Source organism: Diospyros lotus, chromosome 10 (genome assembly GCF_014633365.1).
Source record: "Diospyros lotus cultivar Yz01 chromosome 10, ASM1463336v1, whole genome shotgun sequence".
In the NCBI taxonomy this organism is placed as follows: Eukaryota; Viridiplantae; Streptophyta; class Magnoliopsida; order Ericales; family Ebenaceae; genus Diospyros; species Diospyros lotus.
The window spans coordinates 9,224,926-9,244,579 of NC_068347.1; the positions used below are offsets into that span (position 1 = coordinate 9,224,926).

The 19,654-nt window shown below is 36.5% G+C and overlaps 1 protein-coding gene across 7 annotated transcripts; it reads right to left on the minus strand.

Annotated features, from left to right (window-relative positions):
- Window positions 1-2,838: 2,838 nt before the first annotated feature.
- On the minus strand, window positions 2,839-18,680 carry LOC127811492 (uncharacterized). 7 transcript variants are annotated; one of them, XM_052351408.1, is made up of 11 exons: window positions 18,494-18,680; window positions 11,308-11,376; window positions 8,443-8,779; window positions 8,212-8,313; window positions 7,985-8,144; window positions 7,401-7,580; window positions 6,442-6,576; window positions 6,062-6,144; window positions 3,562-3,655; window positions 3,350-3,449; window positions 2,839-3,193 (listed from the first exon to the last, which is right to left on the minus strand). In XM_052351408.1, the coding sequence occupies exons 3-10, from the start codon at window positions 8,718-8,720 to the stop codon at window positions 3,351-3,353; spliced, it is 1,131 nt and encodes a 376-aa protein (XP_052207368.1). In that variant the 5' UTR covers window positions 8,721-8,779; window positions 11,308-11,376; window positions 18,494-18,680; the 3' UTR covers window positions 2,839-3,193; window position 3,350. The 7 variants fall into 7 exon arrangements, with proteins under 7 accessions (XP_052207368.1, XP_052207366.1, XP_052207367.1 ...); XM_052351406.1 differs by having other exon boundaries at window positions 11,302-11,376; XM_052351407.1 differs by lacking the exon at window positions 11,308-11,376 and having other exon boundaries at window positions 8,443-8,776.
- Between the last annotated feature and the right edge of the window lie 974 nt (window positions 18,681-19,654).

Genomic DNA, 19,654 nt, shown 5'->3' on the forward strand with positions numbered 1-19,654 from the left:
GAAGGGGGCCGTGGAAGGGACTGGATAATTCTAGACTCAATTTTTCACTGCGGATGCTAGTACTCGAGGTTTCTGAGCCCGAGGAAGAGGAAGAAGACATGCTAAAATGAATAAGATTAACCAGGAAGAAAGACCTGACTGGGAGAAAGAAGACAGAAGCCAGGAAAGGAAAATTGGGACTAAGCATGAGCTAAAAAGAGCTCAACAAATGCAACCTAGCTTGGGAAATCTCAACCACGCCTGTGACGAAAGCAATAAAAAATAGGTTAGTCAAGCTTAAAGTTTCAGGACACACAAAAAAATAAAAAGAAAAAAATTAATTAATTAAAAAGATGGGGGAGACACCAAAGCTTCATAGGAGGTCAGCCACGACTGAGCTCCAACCTCGACCTGGCCGAGGACAGGCAGGGCCGAGCTAAGCCCCTTCGTAAGGGGTCGGCCAAGAACGAGCTCAGTGCTCGGCCACGGTTGAGCTCCAACCTCGGCCTAGCCGAGGTTTTGCAAAGCCAAGCTTGGCCCCCACCAAAGTTGAGATCAGCCAAGAAAAGATATCTCTAAAAAAAATGAGGAAGGGAAAGAAAGGAAGAAGTAAAAGAGAGAAGAAGGAGAAATGGTAATTGAGGGGTGGGGCATTGAGCTTATATAGAGGGACTCAAGCTCTCCAACCAAACACCCATTGTAATTCCAATATAATAAATGGTACTCTTAAGTATGAGATTCACATTTCAAATGCTCTTATACACCTTAGAGAAGCCCACACTCAAATGATCTAAAAAATTAGGTTACTCCTCGACCCAACATGATTCTCAACTAAGCTCAAGAAGTGGGGGGGAGGGGGTGCAAGTGATGTGATATTATCTAAATTACTAAAATACCCTCTACGCACTAGCCGGCTCGCTCGCCATATGGATCACCCAAGAGACGAGCATGTGGCAAGTCCACAATAACGGAGTGGGGAACAGTTTTCTACGACTAGTTGAAGGACACGTGACAATACTTATAGAGCAATTTAGATTGGAGTCCGAAAAAATCGGACCGAACCATGCGACTTGTTTCAACTTGACCGAGGTCCTTGGGAGCCGCGCCTAACCACCTCGGGCTTTATCATGAGTACCCTATAACGGTCTTGTCTATAAAAAACAAAGGCCCTTACCAAGTATAACAAGTTTTCAACTTTTACATTTTCTACTACCCATATTTACTCTACTGACTTAAGTGTCAAAGTCTACCTCAAGGGATCCTAGCCCCATCACTCCGTTGTCTTGCAGGTTACACTTTCGAGACTAGACATAACCAGGTCTGAAGTTTTCACTCCTGAGTTCCATCCACTAAGGCAGCATGTGGTGATCGATCCCAAAGATCATCATCAAGTATGAATTCAGTTAATGCAAACATTTTTCCTAGAATTGAGATCTGCCCATATATATGCTTTTCTACCGCGGCCGGGGGAGGGGGGAGAGTACGAATTATTTGTTCATAATTCACCTTCATCTGTGTCCAGAGAGGACCAAATAATCTACATAAAAATTGGCATCCTCTTAGATCAAGAAACAGTGTGGTGTGAGCCTAACACTAGCAGAAATACTTTGCCCCTGAAAGGTTATTATTGGCAGAGGCAACAGGCATGCATACTGGTCAAATTTAACATAATGTCTGTTTTACTATTGTTCTTTTAGTTTAGGTCTGATATTTCTTGTTTTGCACATCTAATTTATACTTCATAGGAACCATTATTGCCGGCACTATAAACGTCGCGGTGGCATGGTGGGTGCTCAACTCTGTTTAAGAACATATATGTCAGGACACTCTGCTTCCACTCGACAGTCCTTGGACGTGCCTTGCTGATCGGGTCTTCTTTGATGCATCTGTTATATAAGGCCTAAGCGGATTTTTGGGAGACTAGGAAACTACAGTGCCATGAATTGGTTTTTTCTTGGGGGTGCTAATAGTTTGGCTTTTCCATAAGGCATTTCCCAAACAGAACTGGATTCCACTCGTTAACCTTCCAGTCCTTTTGGGAGCAACAGCTTACATGCCAGCAGCAATACCATTAAATTACAATGCCTGGATCATAGTCGGAACAATTTTCAATTTTCAATTTTCAATCTCTTCATTCTCTGTTACCTGAAACACTGGTGGCATACAATTATATACTTTCAGCGGCTCTTGATGTAGGGGTGACTTTCATGGTTGTGTTGCTGTATTTCTCACTTGGCATGGAGAATAAAGGATTAACTTGGTGGGGTACAAATGATGAACATTGTGACTTAGCAACTTGTCCAACAGCCAAGGACATAGTCGTATAGAGTTGCCCATTGGAACGTGATGAAATGATTCTTGTATGATATATATTTCCCAGTTCAAAATTTTCACAGGATAAGGAAGCAAATATGTGGACGGCTGGAAAAAAAGGGCACTTGCATTAGAATGGTGTATTTAGGCTTCTCGTCGTTCCAGTCATGAATGCTGTTACAGATGCCTCTGCGCCAGTCTTCCAAGTGAAGCGGTTTAAAGCTCACCTCAATTAGGACTGGTCTAAGCTTGTTTATTTAATTAATTAAATTAATATGTTTTAACTTTAAAATGCTTGACACGTTTAGATTCATAACTTATTTATAAGCTTGTTTACAAACCCGTTTAAAAGCTCATTTGGAATATCTATTAAAATAATGTGTATTTCTTATAATTAAAAATTTTTGATATATTACATATATTATTATTCAAGGTTAAAAAATATATTAAGATTCTAATTTTATATGTTTAATATAAACAAGCCTAAAATGAAATGTATAAGCTTTAAATTTAAAATTTATAACAAAAAAAAAACTTAAAACTCGCTTAAATCCTATTTAAAATTTATTTAAATCTCATTAAATACAAATGAGTTCAACTTTAAGCTTGATCTCCAGCTCAACAAGTTTTTCAAATAAAGAAGCTCAAGCCTCACTTTTGAACTCAACTCAATCTTCAGCTTGATTCTGAATTCTATAAAATTCTTAGTAAACAAATCTGAACTACTATAGGCCCAACTTGGCTCAGCTCTTTTGCATTCTTGCAGATGCTTAGATGCATGCGTCAACAGATTATTAGATGCATCGTTAGCATGTAGACTGTACTGTATTCCTTGAAACCAATACAGTAAAAAGTAGGAAAGCTACATGCAGCAGCCCCAACAGCCTGTCAAACCATCTACCTGCAAACAAATCTCATTAAAAGGAGGCAAATGAACAAATACAAATGGTAAATCCTCCAGAACCCAAAAGAGATGGGGAGGGGGGGAAAAGTTGTCTTTCATAAACCGTAATAACCTCTTAAAAACTTTCAGCAGCTCAAGTAAATAATTGCATACCTTAATGGCTTCTAGGTTGGTGCACTGGGAGCCATTGGTTATATTCATCCATCCGTATGATAAAGGAGCTAGAACTTGGGGAACCTCCTCCACCATATGCCTTAAAAGTTTGAGACAATCAACGCAACTCAATTAAACTTACCACAAAATATCCCAACTTTAAAGGAGGAAACGCTATGGTTACATGCTTGTTTCATCATCATGATGCAAACCTTTGCAACTTCAGAGGTATCTGTAGTAGGATCCATACTCCTTAAGCACATTTTAAGATTATTTCGTTGCATGTAAATAACAGCTCCTATAGGCCTGACATAAAAACATATTGCACATCAAAATTGTTGAGCCAACTCAAGTTTTGACGACTATCAATAATTGTGTGTGCAAAATTTGGTACTTCACAAGTTTAGTGGATCATGTAGGAAGATCATAACATAAATCTGAAACAAACAATTGGTTACCGGTTTTGGCAGTCAACTGGAATACTTTACAGCTGAGAAATCAGGTTTGTTTATTTCACTTACATTTTGGATAATACTATTACAGTCAACTTCAAAGTCTTCACAGTTGATCTACCTTTCCCAGGTTTTCAGACTTATTTCATTCATGTTCTAAGAGTTGGGGCAACAGTCCACTGTTTTAGTAGACAGCTGTCAAAAGTGCTGTACCGTCAATATCAAAGTCAACTTTTAGTTGATTGTTGGGTACTAAAAGTCAACTGAACAAATCTACCAAAAATATTAGCTTCAAAAGGTTGATTGACTTATTTCATACCAAAGACTGAAAGCAAAAATATTAGGAGATGTTGAGCAACGGCTAGAAATTCAATAAAGAAGAATATATAAGCTTCAAAAGGCGGAGGAAAACCAAGACTAGCAAGAAAAAGGCTAAAGATACATACAACATACATTCATGGGTACAAAAAAGATCAGAAGTCCAAAGATTGAAAGCAAACTGAAATAAAAACCCCTCAAAGCTCAAACTAAGCAAGATTAAATGGAGTTTTTGCTAGTCTTTCAAGTAACAATAATAGGTTTTTTATAGGCTACATTTATGTACAGACTAGCCTAAGCTGAGTTGTGACAATTTCAGCTATGGGCTCTGACCTTCAATGACAATAGGTTTGCTACAGTTTTCACCTCTTCTAAATCCCACTTGGTTGGGTTAACTAAAAGGGGATTCAACCACTCCAATCAACTCACTTAAAGATTTGACAATTTTTATAGACATTGTTGGCTACCTAACTCAACCATCCTCTTTCATTTGGGCTTGACACCAGCTGTGATAGAGTACTTCCCTTCAATGCTAGAAGTTTTAAGGGAATCACCAAATCCACAAGCAAAATAATACCTCATCTAGGCTTGGGACTAGCAGATATTTATGCCCTAATACCAAAAATTGGACAGGATTTCTTTGTTTCCAGGGGCGGACCCAGCCCATGGGTAGGGTGGGCTGGAGCCCCCCCACCCCCCAAATTTTTTTTAATAAAGTGGACTTCTTAGCCTAAAAAAAATGATTTTTTTTTTTCAAGCCCACCCCAACCAACTCAAGCCAGAGCCTAAACAGCATGTGAGTTAATGTGGCTTAAACAATTAATTGAGTTATGAGTTACTTAGGTCAAGTCTATACAATTGATTTCTAACAATCAGGCTACAATGTATATTGTTTCTAATCCTATTTTTCATAAGAGAACCAAGCACATTGAAATTGATTACCACTTTGTTAAAGAAAAAGTGCTCTATGAGGATGTAGTTACAACATATGTGGGTTCCAACGATCAATCGGCTGATTTACTCACCAAATCACTTAGAGGTTCTTGTGTGAATTACATTTGTACTAAATTAGACATGCTCAATATATAAGCACCAGCTTGAAGGGCAGCGTTAAATAATATAAGTAAGGGGTATTAGTATAATTAACTTAAAATACCTATTGTATATATATATTCTCTTAATTTATACATTGTGGAATATACACATTATTTTATTCACACATATGTATCATACTTAGGGTAGATATTCTATCACACAATTCAAAGAAAACAAAACAAGCACTATTAGGAGTAGGAAAATATTTTTTCTACTAGAAATTGGACCATAAATGAAACCTAACACATATGTAAAGTTAACAGGCAACCCTAGTACACAAAAGGCCACATTCTAGGCATTATGTAGAATGTTAGAATACCCTGATGCATGAAACATCAAAACTAAGCATAAGAAAGCTCAAGGTCCTTCCAAAACATCCCAAATTAATGCTTGCACCTTAGGATCAATTTTAGGAGAACTCTTATATGTCTATAGAGGTTGCTAACAACATTTTCCATCAACTTTCTTCTCTATCTAGCCCATCAATGTATTGCACTGATTGTCAAGATTGAGAGTTCATGTTCCTCAATTAAAACCAAATGATCTTATTAAGAAATCATTTGAAAGCCCAAGGTTACTTCAAATAAAAGAGAAATTTCTTTGTAACTAATTAAAAGTGAAGCCAAAACCATAGCCTGGTGAAAATAAAGGCATTTGCATGTGTCTGTTTGGTCAAATTATGGTTTATTTGTCAAGGAAAGCTCTAGAATTTCTATACACGAGATTTTACATCTGCAATAAACAAAAGGGGTCGTACGTACATTCATATGCCCAAAAAACACTACATGTCAAAATTTGAAATATTATTATCAAAGATGAGGAGCACTCTTTTCTAGTAACGAACTACCTCAATCCAGCTGCAGCACTCCGCAGGCTAAGTTCCTTGCCAATTTCATTACTTAAGTCGGAATTTCCATCTGCTCTAACTCCCTAAGAAACAGATTCTTGGAATCAAAAAATGTTTGTATGTTAGAAACAATAAGAATCTTGCTTCCTTTATAGCAGAAGAGGAACAAGAAGTGCTCTCAAGCTTAAATAAAAAGGTAAAAATGCTTATCAGCTCCCAAATCTAATGATTACTTTCGAGACAAATTTCAAAATCAATAGTTATGTTGGCTTCAGTGGACAAAACCTTATACATAAATACCACATTGAACAAAAGCATAGAAGTATATCAAGACTGAAATTATTGCGATTGTCAAGTGATAGCACAAGATAGTCACTTACCAGACACTCTCCATAAAGACCTCTGCCTAGACGAAGCTTGAAAACTTTATAAAGCAGTCCTTTAGCAGAACTATGACGAGCAGATATATAAGAATTTCCTTTGCTAATTAAATCTGCTGGGCTTATCTTCAATAACTTTCAACACAGAAGGTTAAGCCAAGTTAAGCAAATGCAAAATGTAAATTTTAACATGAAAGCAATAATGCAAGTGAGAAGGTGAAACAGATAACAGTTTGTTGCATTCATGCTCTACATGCAGATTATGAAAAAAAAAAAAGATCACACCCTGCAGCCAATGATAAAATGCTGTGGTGCACACATCTGTTAAAACCTCACTATATATCCATATCTGATATGCATGAATAAGTTACAGTGAAAATAATAACTTTGGCTGCTTGAGCCCAACAACAATGATTTCCCAGAAATTTGATTCTCAAACCTAGAATAGTAAATGCACACTTCAATCAGTTTTGAGAATTCTACCACAGATAAGAGAAATAGATAGCATGACACAATGTAAACATTGAGGCAAGCTCAATTTTTATTTTTTGCCTCCATAAATTCCCCAATCAATAAATTATCTGCACCACCAAAGTGATGCTAGAGGTATTACCAAAAAAGACATGAAACTTTTATCCAGGACCATTTAATAAATCACTGTGCATAAAAATAGAATGAATCATACCTCAGTTGGACACAATCTAAAGGAGGTAATGAAAAAATTCAAAGAAATCCTGTTAACAGGTTTTGCAAGGTTGTTGCACCAAGCAAGGAGAATTGGCTAATGAAACTAGTATGATAAAGACATTGATAAAAGGAAACAGTTACTCTCAATATGCAAGGAAAGTTGTCCTCTTGATGAATTATTGGTATACCAACAATCCTTTCTTTGCCTTGCAGTTTGAAAAGTTAAAATAATATCATTACTTACTGACTTTAAATCCAAATTTGAGCTAAACCTGTTCAAAAATGTGTGGATTAGTGAAGTAGTTCAGCATTGGACGCCATTCACCCAGTCCATAGTTAAATGCTTTAGTGTTTGGTAAGTTCCATCGACGAAGATCTCCATCTTCAATGTAATTCAAAAGTAACTCAACACGATCTCGATCTTTTGGGTGTAACAGACTTATGGCCTCTCCCTGTTATACAAAATAGTAACACATAAATAATGAAATAATAATCATCCTAGCATTGTAACTCAGTAGTTGCTAAGTATTGAGTGTTGGATACCATTTCTAATGTCTGGTTATTTCATATGGTTTGGTTTTAATTCCAAACAGGCTAAGGTCAGAAGCACAATTCCACCACATAAGTTCTGAAATTATCATATTTTTATGCAATTAAATCTACAGTTCACATCTAATAGTGCACTACAAAAGACAGCCTCGTGTGTTTTAAGCTTCATAGAAGAAAAACATTCCATTTCAATTCTATAAATTTATTGCTCTAAGGGACTAAAGATTCTGCACTAATGTGAACGGCACATTCCACTTCCCCACAGGCAATCACAAACTTAAATTTCCTGAACAAAAGTAATACTTACATCACTAGATTTCATATTGGAAAGTTTGGCAGAGAAGTACTCGTAAACTGCAGTAGAGCTGCTCTTCTCAGTATCAACATAAAACGTGAGCTTCCCATTGCGATCATGTTCAGAAGCAAATTTGGACAGTACTGATTTTCTATGTTCAAATGCAATCACCCTGATCAAACCACAAAACTGAGTTAAGCCACCACAAATGCACATTTCAACATAAAGAATGTGCTTACTTGCATGAAGTTCGCTGAGAAAGCTTTGACGCGAACCCTCTTGGCCCCAGAAAATCAAAAAAGTAGCACTTCTCCAACCCTTCAAAGCACAAATCTTCGACCCTACATTGTTTTGAACCCCCCCCCCCCCCCCCCCAAAAAAAAAAAAGGAAAACAAAAAGTTGAAAGGCCATTTAGTTCCCAAGAAAACTGCAGAAAGTATGAATATATGTGGAAATATGAGTTCTAGACCTGAGAGGTTCAACGGAGGAGAATGGCAAAGTGAGGCATCGGAGGTTAAGATGAGAGTGGAAGAGGTAGGCGAAGAGAGCCGATAACGCTCCGGAAAGTGAAGGGTAGTTGTATAGTGCAATGCTTGGGGTTCTATCAGCAGAGGCTTTTGATAGGGCTTCAAGAGCTGCTTTTGATCGGAAGCTTCGACATCGTGGGAGTGAGATAGAGGCCATTCTCTGAAGGAGCCACATTATATATTTTGCTGCCTTTGGATCTCGTGAGGATGACAGAGCCATGCTACCACTACAGGCCAATCTCCATTTGGCTTGAGCTTAAATTACAAGAGCTTCCACTACTGCAAAGAAAAGTGACACAACTACTTAATCTGGAAAAGTATTGAAGTTCCTTTCCGTGGTCCATCCTTATTTCAATAAATTTTTTCTCCAATTCAACCCCCATAAATAAAAGGAAAAAAAATACAAGACTGTTTTTCGAGCTCAAATCCCAAATTTTGGTGCCGGGACCCAAATTTTGGGGTTCAACAAGACATAATATCAGGATTATATGTAATACTCGGTGTTATTGGTGTTAGAAAATATGAAAGGTTGATAGAAACTTCCGAAAAGTGTCCTTGTGATAAGTGGATTTATAGGATAAAGGTGCCCTCGGAGAGGGACATTTTGGTAAATTGGGTAATGAGGACCAATGAAGGCTAATTGGGAAATTTAGAAAGTATTTCCTAGTTGGAATGAGAGTTTGTTGGGAATTATTTCTCATTTGTGCAATTGTATTGAGATTGATGGAATTGTTAATTCTTAAGGGCATTTTGGTAATTTGGAGTATAATTCTATGAGGGAGATTAATTATATTTCCTTTATATGTGTGAAGAAATCCATTTCCTCTAAAATGGAGGATAAATGTGGTAAAACCAAATGGATGGCTTGGATTAAAGCTTGGAAGCCAAGGGTGGTGTCTAAGGGTGACACTTGGCAAGCTCATGTCCAAGATAAATGAATGATTTAACTAAATCAAAAAGAAATGAGAAATAGTCATTCTAGCATTTATGGAAGGAATGATTATGGGAGAAATAAAGAAATTCAAAAGAAAATAGAAACTAGTCACCCATTTAATGTGTGAAAATGGGGGATTTATTTAAATGGAAAAGAAAATAAAAAGTTGTCAAGCATTTATGATGGAAAATAGTCTCATTAAAATAAATGAGAAAGAAATGGGAAATTCAAGAAGATCCAATGGTTGAGATTTGGTCTTGGAATAGGATTTGATCCAAGGGCCATAGTTGATTCTTGAAGATTGGCATGGATTGCCAAATGTGTAAATATTTATAAAGGGAGATGAGATGGATGGTGGAGATTTATTTTTCAAAATAAATCCATGGAGGAGATTTAATCTAGGATAGGCACATGGATTGTGCTTTTTTTGAGTGGTTGAGATTAAGTCTTGAAAATGGAAAAGGAATCCAAGGGTGGAGATTAAAGTTTCCAAAAAAAGCATGGATTGTGTTTGTTTGTGTGGATGAGATTTAATCTCAAAAGTAGATCCAATGGTTAAGGTTTGATCTCCCAAAAGCACTTGGATTGTGTTAATTTTGAAGGATAAGATTTGCTCTCATAAAGTAAATCCGGAGGCTAAGATTTAATTTTAAGGCTATTAGATATAAAAGAAAATGGAAGAAGTCTTCCAATGTTAAGGGTTGCAAATGGATAGAAGGAAATGGGAGAAGAAGAAGGAAAAGAAAGGAAGTAAGCTAAGTCTTTATTTTTCTCTTCATCTCTTAACCTATTTTATTTTTGGAGAGTAATGTTTTAAGAATCTCTTCTTAGGTGGGGAGAAGGATTTTTGCAAGAATTTCTCTTTAAAGCAAAGGCTTGGAAGCTTCTAAGGATTTTAAAGGTAAGGATGACCCCAAGTGGTGGTTGTCTTGCTTGCATTTGTAAGTGTTTCTTTATCAATTGCATGTAGTGGTCAACATTTGCATGATATGTGTTCTAGTGTACCTATGGCTATATAGAGGACTAGTGTTGTGGGAAGGGTCAGTTGATGCCTTAACCTATGAAGGTTATGAGAGCATGGAAGACTACCCATTTGCATTGCATTTTGCATTACATGCTCTCTCATGTTTCATTTACTTATACATTGCACCCTTACTGAACTTTATGGCTCATGAGGTTTTCACCCTCGCCTTGTAGGTTTTTTCATTTGTCATGAGGTTGGAAATGTTACAAGCTTGAAGCCTTGGAAGATCTAGGATGCTTGATATAAATGTGTGTTGTTGGATATGGATTGTGTTGTATGTGGTGTTTAATCTCCATGTTGAGATGTATGATTTTATTTTGAAAGTGAGATAATGGCTTGGCATGTTGAAGTCTAAGTATTGGTGTAAATCTCATATTTAGTACGTGTTATTGGAAACACCAAAGGGGTTGAATAATATTATTTTTTTTGGTAATGTGAGTGAATTTTTATGATTATTTATTAAAGTTGAATGCTGAAAAATTTGGGCTAAGAAGCCCAAGGAAAAAAAAAAAAAAAAAGGTGGGTGGAGGCTGGTGGCAACAGCCGGGGCCACAGTGGGCAGTAGGCACGCCGGCGTGGCCATGCGCGTGGCAGACGCACACGCGCGGGCGTGCGGCCGCATGCAGCATGTGTGGCCAGCCCGCACTGCCAGCACACCACGGGGCCCCATGGGGCGCCAACAGGCCCCGCCAGCCAATTTGTTTTTAAATTTGGAAAATTTAGGATTTTGGGGGGCATTTTTTGATTAATTTTGGGTCCCGAAAGAATTTTCAAAATAAAATCATACATCCCAACATGGAAATTAAACACCACATACAACACAATCTATATCCAACAACACACATTTACATCAAACATTCTAGATCTTCCAAGGCTTCAAGCTTGCAACATTCCCAACCTCTTGACAAATGAAAAAATCTACAAGGTGAAGGTGAAAACCTCATAAGCCATAATGTTCAGTAAGGGTGCAATGCATAAGTAAATGAAACATGAGAGAGCATTAAGGGTGCAATGCATAAGTAAATGAAGCATGAGAGAGCATGTAATGCAAAATGCAATGCAAATGAGTAGTCTTCCATGCCCTCATAACCTCCATAGGTTAAGGCATCAACCAACCCCTCCTACAACACTAGTCCTCCATATGGCCATAGGTACACTAAAACACATATCATGCAAATGTTGACCACTACATGCAACTCATAAAGAAACACTTACAAATGCAAGTAAGACCACCACCACTTGGGGTCATCCCTTACCTTTAAAATCCTTAAAAGCTTCCAAGCCTTTGCTTTAAAGAGAGATTCTGGTCAAAATCCTTCTCCCCACCTAAGAAGAGATTCTTGAAACATTACTCTCCAAAAATAAAATAGGTTAAGAGATGAAAAGAAAAATAAAGACTTAGCTTACTTCTTTTCTTCTTCCTTTATTTTCCTTCTTCTTCTCTTTCCTTCTCCCATTTCCTTCTCTCCATTTGCAACCCTTAAAATTGAAAGACTTCTTCTATTTTCCTTTTATGTCTAATAGCCTCAAAATTAAATCTTAGCCTTTGGATTTACTTTAGGAGAGCAAATCTCATCCTTCCAAATTAACACAATCCAAGTACTTTTGGGAGATCAAACCTTAACCATTGGATCTACTTTTGAGATTAAATCTCATCCACACAAACAAACACAATCTATGCCTTTTTGGAAACTTTAATCTCCACCCTTGGATTCCTTTGCCTTTTCCAAGACTTAATCTCAACCACTCAAAAAAAGCACAATCCATGTGCCTATCCTAGATTAAATCTCCTCCATGGATTTATTTTGAAAAATAAATCTCCACCATCCATCTCATCTCCCTTTATAAATATTTACACATTTGGCAATCCATGCCAATCTTCAAGAATCAACTATGACCCTTGGATCAAATCCTATTCCAAGACCAAATCTCAACCATTGGATCTTCTTGAATTTCTCATTTCTTTCTCATTTATTTTAATGAGACTATTTTCCATCATAAATGCTTGACAACTTTTCATTTTCTTTTCCTTTTAAATAAATCCCACATTTTCACACATTAAATGAGAGACTAATTTCTATTTTCTTTTGAATTTCTCTATTTCTCCCATAATCATTCCTTCCATAAATGCTAGAATGACTATTTCTCATTTCTTTTTTATTTAATTAAATCATTCATTTCTCTTGGACATGAGCTTTGCATGTCCAAGAGAAAATAAATCCCACATTTTCACACATTAAATGGGAGACTAATTTCTATTTTCTCTTGAATTTCTCTATTTCTCCCATAATCATTCATTTCTCATTTTCTTTTGAATTGTCGCCAGCAGTTTTGCCTGCTAAATACGAGGGATTAAAGAAAGACCATGATACATTCAGAACACAACACGATGCTATCAACGCAGGTTGATGTGATCTTTTTATTAGCAACGCAAGTTGGACTCTTTTGGCAGGCAAAACTGCTGGCGACAATTTAACGAGGACTTTGGGGTGTACATGACCACTTAAGGATCTCATTTTAGGGCTGTTGAGGGTTTGTGAAAATCCAAATGTGACTTCTGACAACATACTAGAAGACCACATCGACGCGCAAGCCCCCCAGCCCCCAGACGGGGGGTGTTGGTTGGTGTCCCTTCTCGTACCCAACTGACTTCTGGCACCAACAGACCTAGCTATTCACATTGCCAAACTTAGCTTCTTGTCAGTTTTCCATAAGCAACGCCAAATTATTGTTGCCAAAAATACAATAATTAAAATTTGAGGTGGGAATGCCAAAGTCGCTGTAAGGCGAGGTGGACAGCTGACAGGTGTCTGCTTGTGGAAATGTACGTTGGGTAGCTCCGGTCTCCGATTATCTAGCTAGGGGTCTCAAATAAGCCCTCAAGGGCATTTTCGGTAGCGGATTAATCCATTTAGGAGTAACCTCTAGTCTACTCGGGACATAACTGCACTCGCATGAACAAGTTAGAAGGCACACGGGGATTCCTCACCCACGTATGCTCTCCAATGCTTAAGTTAGTATGTGTAGGAAAATAGTTACAATAAATGAACGATGCATTTAATAAATACAAATGAGATACCTTTGTCAATAAGAGGGGGCCTGATCATAATATAATACCAGATATTGGGGGCGAACATGTTTGTTAGAAGCACTCGAATCAGCTTAAGAAGAATCCCCCTAGATGACTGAACAACCTAGGGAGTCCTTCGGGGGGGCCTATCCCGACAGAGTTTAGGGTTATCATAGGATACTTCCAAGCGTTATTTATTATTTCAAGGATTTTCATAATATTTTCGGGGATTATTCCCCATTGAAGATTAAGAGTCAATGTAGTGCGTGGGGCTCCGCATGCAGTTTGATTAACAAAAAGAGGGTTTTAGGAAAGCCACATGGCCCAACCAAAAGAGCCTACGTGGCTTTTGAGGCTTGAACGGCACTAAATAAGTTTGGAAAAATCTGGGGTGTAAGTGTAATTTGTGAAAATAGTGTGGAGATTACCTTATAATTAAAATATGCACAACATGAATGAGGGAGCTGGCAGATCGAGCGGCTCTCGAGCGCGCACATGGAACCTGGCAGCTTGGTAGACGCGAGATTAAGACCCAAAAGAGGCAGTGCTAGAATTTTATTTTCTAGCACTACTACGTGGCAACTTCCGGTGGTGCAGAGAGGCACAGTCACGTGGCACGCGTGTCAGGGGCAACATGCAGGCGCGAGCTCGGAAGGAAATTGCGTCTGCGCAGGCCAATTCAGAAAGGGGCTTCGGGAAGAAATACCGCGTGCCACGTGGCACGCGCTGGCAATTTCTGGAGAAAAACAAGGCGCGATAGCCATTTTGGAAGGAAGAATTGGCAAAAAAAAATGCTGCGGAAAATAGTGCCCCTTCGAAAGGAATAAAAATGTTGCTTCGAAAAGGAAATTATGCCCATTCGAAAGGAATAAAAATTACTATTTCGGGTGAAAAATTATGCTTCTTCGGAAGGAGATTACAGAGTCCTTCAGAAGAAAAATTGTACAATGCTTCATAAAGAAATTTATGCCTCAGGAAGCATGCCAAAAGGATCTCTTTACTGTTCATTTAATTTTCAATTTATAAGGAATAGTGCCACATTTTTTTGAGACCATTTTGCCCCCAAATCATGAATATTTACATTATAAATATTATTAATTATTTTTTTATTATTTAACCATGATTTATTTTTTAAAAAAATTACTCACTTAAATTACTCATTAAAATATGCTCCCTTGAATTTATTAATTAGAAACACTTCGGGTGAATTTTTTCAAAAAATCTATGACAGAACATGTACGTAAACATTGTAATATATATGCATTCTTGGAAATAGAAGCTGATTTTATAAACATTGTAATATTTTGGCAAACAATTTTTTTGGTGATAAATACAAATGCTTATTGCTGATTCATTTGAACTGATTATAAAGTTTAATACAATTGAATTACATTAAATTGAATCATTAAAAATAAATTTATATATCTTATTCAGTTTTTTCTCTTTTTATTTCAACACTGAAAAGTTCAAAAGTTTTTAGAATTTTTAGAGATCTAATTTTAAAATCTAGTTGACTTAATATAAAATTAGAGAATGAATTTTAATAATTTTTTAAGATTGCCACCTGCAAAACTCTTATTTTACTAATACGTATATTATATTAGATGTTTGTGTAAAGCTCGCAATTTATGAAAAATAAAATTTTTCCAATTTTCCTAAAAAAATTAATTATTAGACGAATACTAATTTTTTTTAAATTAATTCATTAAAGTAGAAAAAAGAGATGGAGACCGAATATCGAATCTGGCCCGATTAAACAGACCCAACTGGGTCATCTACCTAATAATGGGGGAAACCCTATGGTTTAGGGTTTTCCACTCTTCCATGCGCCACCGCGCCCCCCTCTATCTCGTTGTGCGTACCGACAGTCACGATAGCGTTTTGGGCCAATTCCGCTGACGTCCTGGTAATCAGAATACCCTTCCACTGTTAAAGTGGGGCCAGTCATCTTGTTTGTGGCCATATCGACTGCTGGTAATCTCCGGTCACCGGCGACAATTTGACAAAGCGGGGGTGGAAGGGGGCGGGGGGGTCTCACCTCGTGAGGTATACTTTTGACCCTTCTTCTTTGTTTCTGGCAATCTGAATATATATATATAATGTATATACATTCGTGCATGCGTTGTGGGGTTTTATTAATTTATAAGTTGGATCTACCAATATCTAACCTGTACAATCATTGATATTTTGATATATGTGGGTCACCGTGACCGAGGAAACTAGTGATCTGCTCCGATCACAGGAAACCGCTGGCCATGGTGAATCCCGAAAATAGACAGTTTTTATGAAAATTAATTTGTAGATCCGCACAAGGTGTTGGATCGTTCTCATTTTTTTACATCGATCGCTACTACCGTGCGAATCGCGATGCCTCTGCTCTCCTTTGGTCGCAGACCTCAACCATAGGGGGCTGAATATTCTGCCCTCCCAAGTCACAGCTAACGATTGACATATGCCCTTGGTATATTTTAGTTATATTTTTAAGTGTTCTAAAAATTGGGCCAAGACCCTAGGCGACCTCTGGCCGCCGCGATTTTGGCCTAATCAACCCCCTTAGGCGTCGGCTCAGCTAATCGATGCCGAGCGGCGCCTAATCGGCCACAGCGGCCGCCTAGCCGCATGGGTCACCTAGCCCCATGAATTGCCTCAGCCGCTTACTCTTTCTATTGCGGCGCCTAAGTTGATTTATGATTTTTTTCCCCTTACCTATTCTCTCTCTTGTCTCGCCATCGCCATCGCCACTTGCTCTCTTGCTGTCGTCGCCAACTCTTGTCACTTTCTCTTTCTGTCTCAACCTCTCTCTTGTCGCACGCTATCGCCGCCTCTTGTGGACAGTGAACTCGCCATCGCCGCTTGCTTCGTCTAGTTGCTCCCTCTAGTTGCAGCCGCAGAAGATTTGCGGTCTCTCTCTCTCTGAGTCTCAACCTTTCTAGTTGCTGTCTCTCGCCCTATACACACAATATTATATATATAATATAATAATTCTATTAATATATAGATATATCATATATATGTATTTATAACTTTATATATATATATAAATAGAGATAAATTTATATATATAAAACTTCTATATATATAATTTGTTTATATATATATGAATATATGTGTATATATATGTATTTGGGATAATATAAATTTTATTTAAATAATTTTTTTATGCCCCGCTTAGGTGGCCTAGGCACTAGGCCCCAGCTTGGCGCTCGACTAGCGCCTAGAGCGTTTTAATTGACATATGCCCTCGGTATATTTTGTTTAACTAAAATGCTAATGCATTACTTCTAATGTATTATATATTGATGGAACTTTAAAAGGGGTCTATGGATTACTTTGTGAGTTATGAATTATTAAAATGCTAGGGGCACCCTGGCATTGGGATTGCTGTCAGTCATGGACTCATTTTTCAGGTGATGGTACCTTCGTGTAAAAAACAATGGATCTCTGAGCTTCAAAAAGTTTTAACTTCATTGAATTTAGTAATTTTTTACTTCTATAGCTTCAAGTTCATTTTTGTCAAGTTTAGGATTGGTGGATATCCTAGGTTTTGTTCCTTTATAGTTATTTATATGATATAATGTAATACCAGGTGTTATTAGTGTTAGAAAATATGGAAGGTTGATAGAAACTTCCGAAAAGTGCCCTTGTGATAAGTGGATCTATAGGATAATGGTGCTCTTGGAGAGGGACATTTTGGTAAATTGGGTAATGAGGCTCAATGAAGGCTAATTGGGAAATTTAGAAAGTATTTCCTAGTTGGAATGAGAGTTTGTTGGGAATTATTTCTCATTTGTGTAATTGTATTGAGATTGATGGAATTGTTAATTCCTAAGGACATTTTGGTAATTTGGAGTATAATTCCATGAGGGAATTTAATTATCAAAGAGGGAAATTAATTATATTTCCTTTATATGTGAGAAGAAATCCATTTTCTCTAAAATGAAGGATAAATGTGGTAAAGCCAAATAGATGGCTTGGATTAAAGCTTGGAAGCCAAGGGTGGTGTCCAAGGGTGGCTTTAGTGTTCAATCAAATGAATCTTGAAATTCCCACACCATGTAACTAAAATACTATCCTTAAAATTACACCAGTCAAAAAAATGATAATATACTTAAATTACAAGTTAATGTGCCTCTTTACAAGAAAATAATGTCGTACTCAATGGGAAACAACTAAGTGTAAGAGCAGCCTGAGAAATTGCTCAATAAGCTAGTGGCGTTTGGTTTCTTATTCAATGAACTAATAATTAGTACTGGCAGCAGTGGCAATCAGGTTGTTATAGATGAGATAAATACCAAATAGGCAGTGATTCTGAATGGTCCTTGGAGATGGTCTTGACTATATGGATTGTTAAGATGTAAAATAAGTACTGCCTGTTATGGGTTAGCACTAGTACAAGGCAAAAGAAGATGGGCGTTTGTGGCAGTGACTGTGTCAATAAAGTTGGGGTGCCAGCTATGACAAATCACAAAGTTTGGGGGCGGGGCATGACAAAGATCAAATGCCTGTTTGATTTTGTTCCTAATTTTCACGTATTCATTTTCACTTTAAGTTTTCAAATTGTGTGTTTAGGTTTTGTTTTCAGTTGGAAAAAATCAAAACTGAAAACAAAAACTTGATTAATCAATTATTACCCTTGTTTAATTGATGAAAGAGTTACAGAGCTTCAAGTCCTCTTGATTTATTAAAATGTTTGCAAGTCTATAACATACAAATGCACTATTTAAGAAACAAGACTGAAAATTAACTACGATTCAAGCGTATTGGCTCAGCAAGCATCCATTGAAGTTAACTAAGCAGTATTGGCTCTGTGTATGTATATTATCTCGTGTAACTCTGTAATACATATACACACACACAATATATATATACATATACATATACACACAGAATATGCATACACAGAGAATATATATACATACAGAATATATATACAAACACAGAATATATATATATATATACATATACCTTTGAGTCGGCGGCGGCGGAGGCAGATCTGGCAGCGGCCTACGCAGAGGAGGAGCCTGACCGAGGCGGAGGCAACGGGCGGTGGCGGCGACCGGAGGCGGAGGCAGCGGCGGATGGGTTGACGCGCGAGAGTTGTTAACAGAGAAAGAGAGAGAGGGGGTGATGGGGATTTAGGGATTTGGGAGGAAAGAGGCAGGGCACTCCCGCCATTGCCTGGTGTTTTTTATTTGATAAAAATAAAATTATTTAAGATTATAATAAAAAAATAATATTAATAATTATTTGATTGGTAAAAATAAAATTATTTAAGATTATGATAATTGATAAAATAATTTAAATTATGATAATTATAAAATAATTAAAATAATAATAATTAAAAATATGATAATAAAATAATTTAAATTATTATATCAAATTAATATTTATTTAAAAATATAATTATTGAATCCATAATTTTGTCACACTTCAAAAATATAGTCCTATTAAATTTTTGTATTAGAATACTAATATTTATTAATGTGTCTTATTAAAATTATTTTATTGAAATATTTCAAAAATTATGTAATTTTTAAAAAAAGTCCTAAAAAAATTGACCCAGAAAGAGTTTTTTATTATAATGTTTTACATTTTTTTTTCTCCAATTCATTTTTACGTTTATGTGTATGTTTATATTAATTTTCTCCAAACCAAAAAACATACCTATGCATATTGAAAATGCTATTTAAATATAAATATATAATACATTGATATATAATATCATTAAAAATATTTAAAATAAATATTAAAATAATATTTTAATATTTATATTAATTTTTTCTTTATTTAAAGAATATTACAACTACCAAAGACAATACTCAACTCTACAGTAAAAAATTAATTTTTTCTTTTTTTAATAAAAAGTGTCTAAAGTTCAAGACATTGGAAAATGATAAAGACTTATCCCTCTAATTATAGGGATAAATTATGTGCAATATAATTTAATAATTTTTATCAATAAATATAAATATTAACTATAAAATTATCAATTGCTTATAAATCATATGCAGATAGATTTAAATTTTGGTGCGTTTGATAGAGGTAGAAAATAAGAGTGAAATTCCAATTTCATGAAATTCTAATTCTCACCCCAACCCCTATAAATTCCAATTTCTTAATTTCAAG

Coding starts and splice junctions, on each gene's coding strand:
- LOC127811492 (XM_052351407.1), bottom strand. CDS start 8,720: ATGGCTCTGTCATCCTCACGAGATCCAAAGGCAGCAAAATATATAATG. Junction 7,581..7,984: donor CCAATATGAAATCTAGTGAT/GTAAGTATTACT, acceptor TTTGTATAACAG/GGAGAGGCCATAAGTCTGTT. Junction 6,577..7,400: donor ATCCACACATTTTTGAACAG/GTTTAGCTCAAA, acceptor CTGTGTTGAAAG/TTATTGAAGATAAGCCCAGC.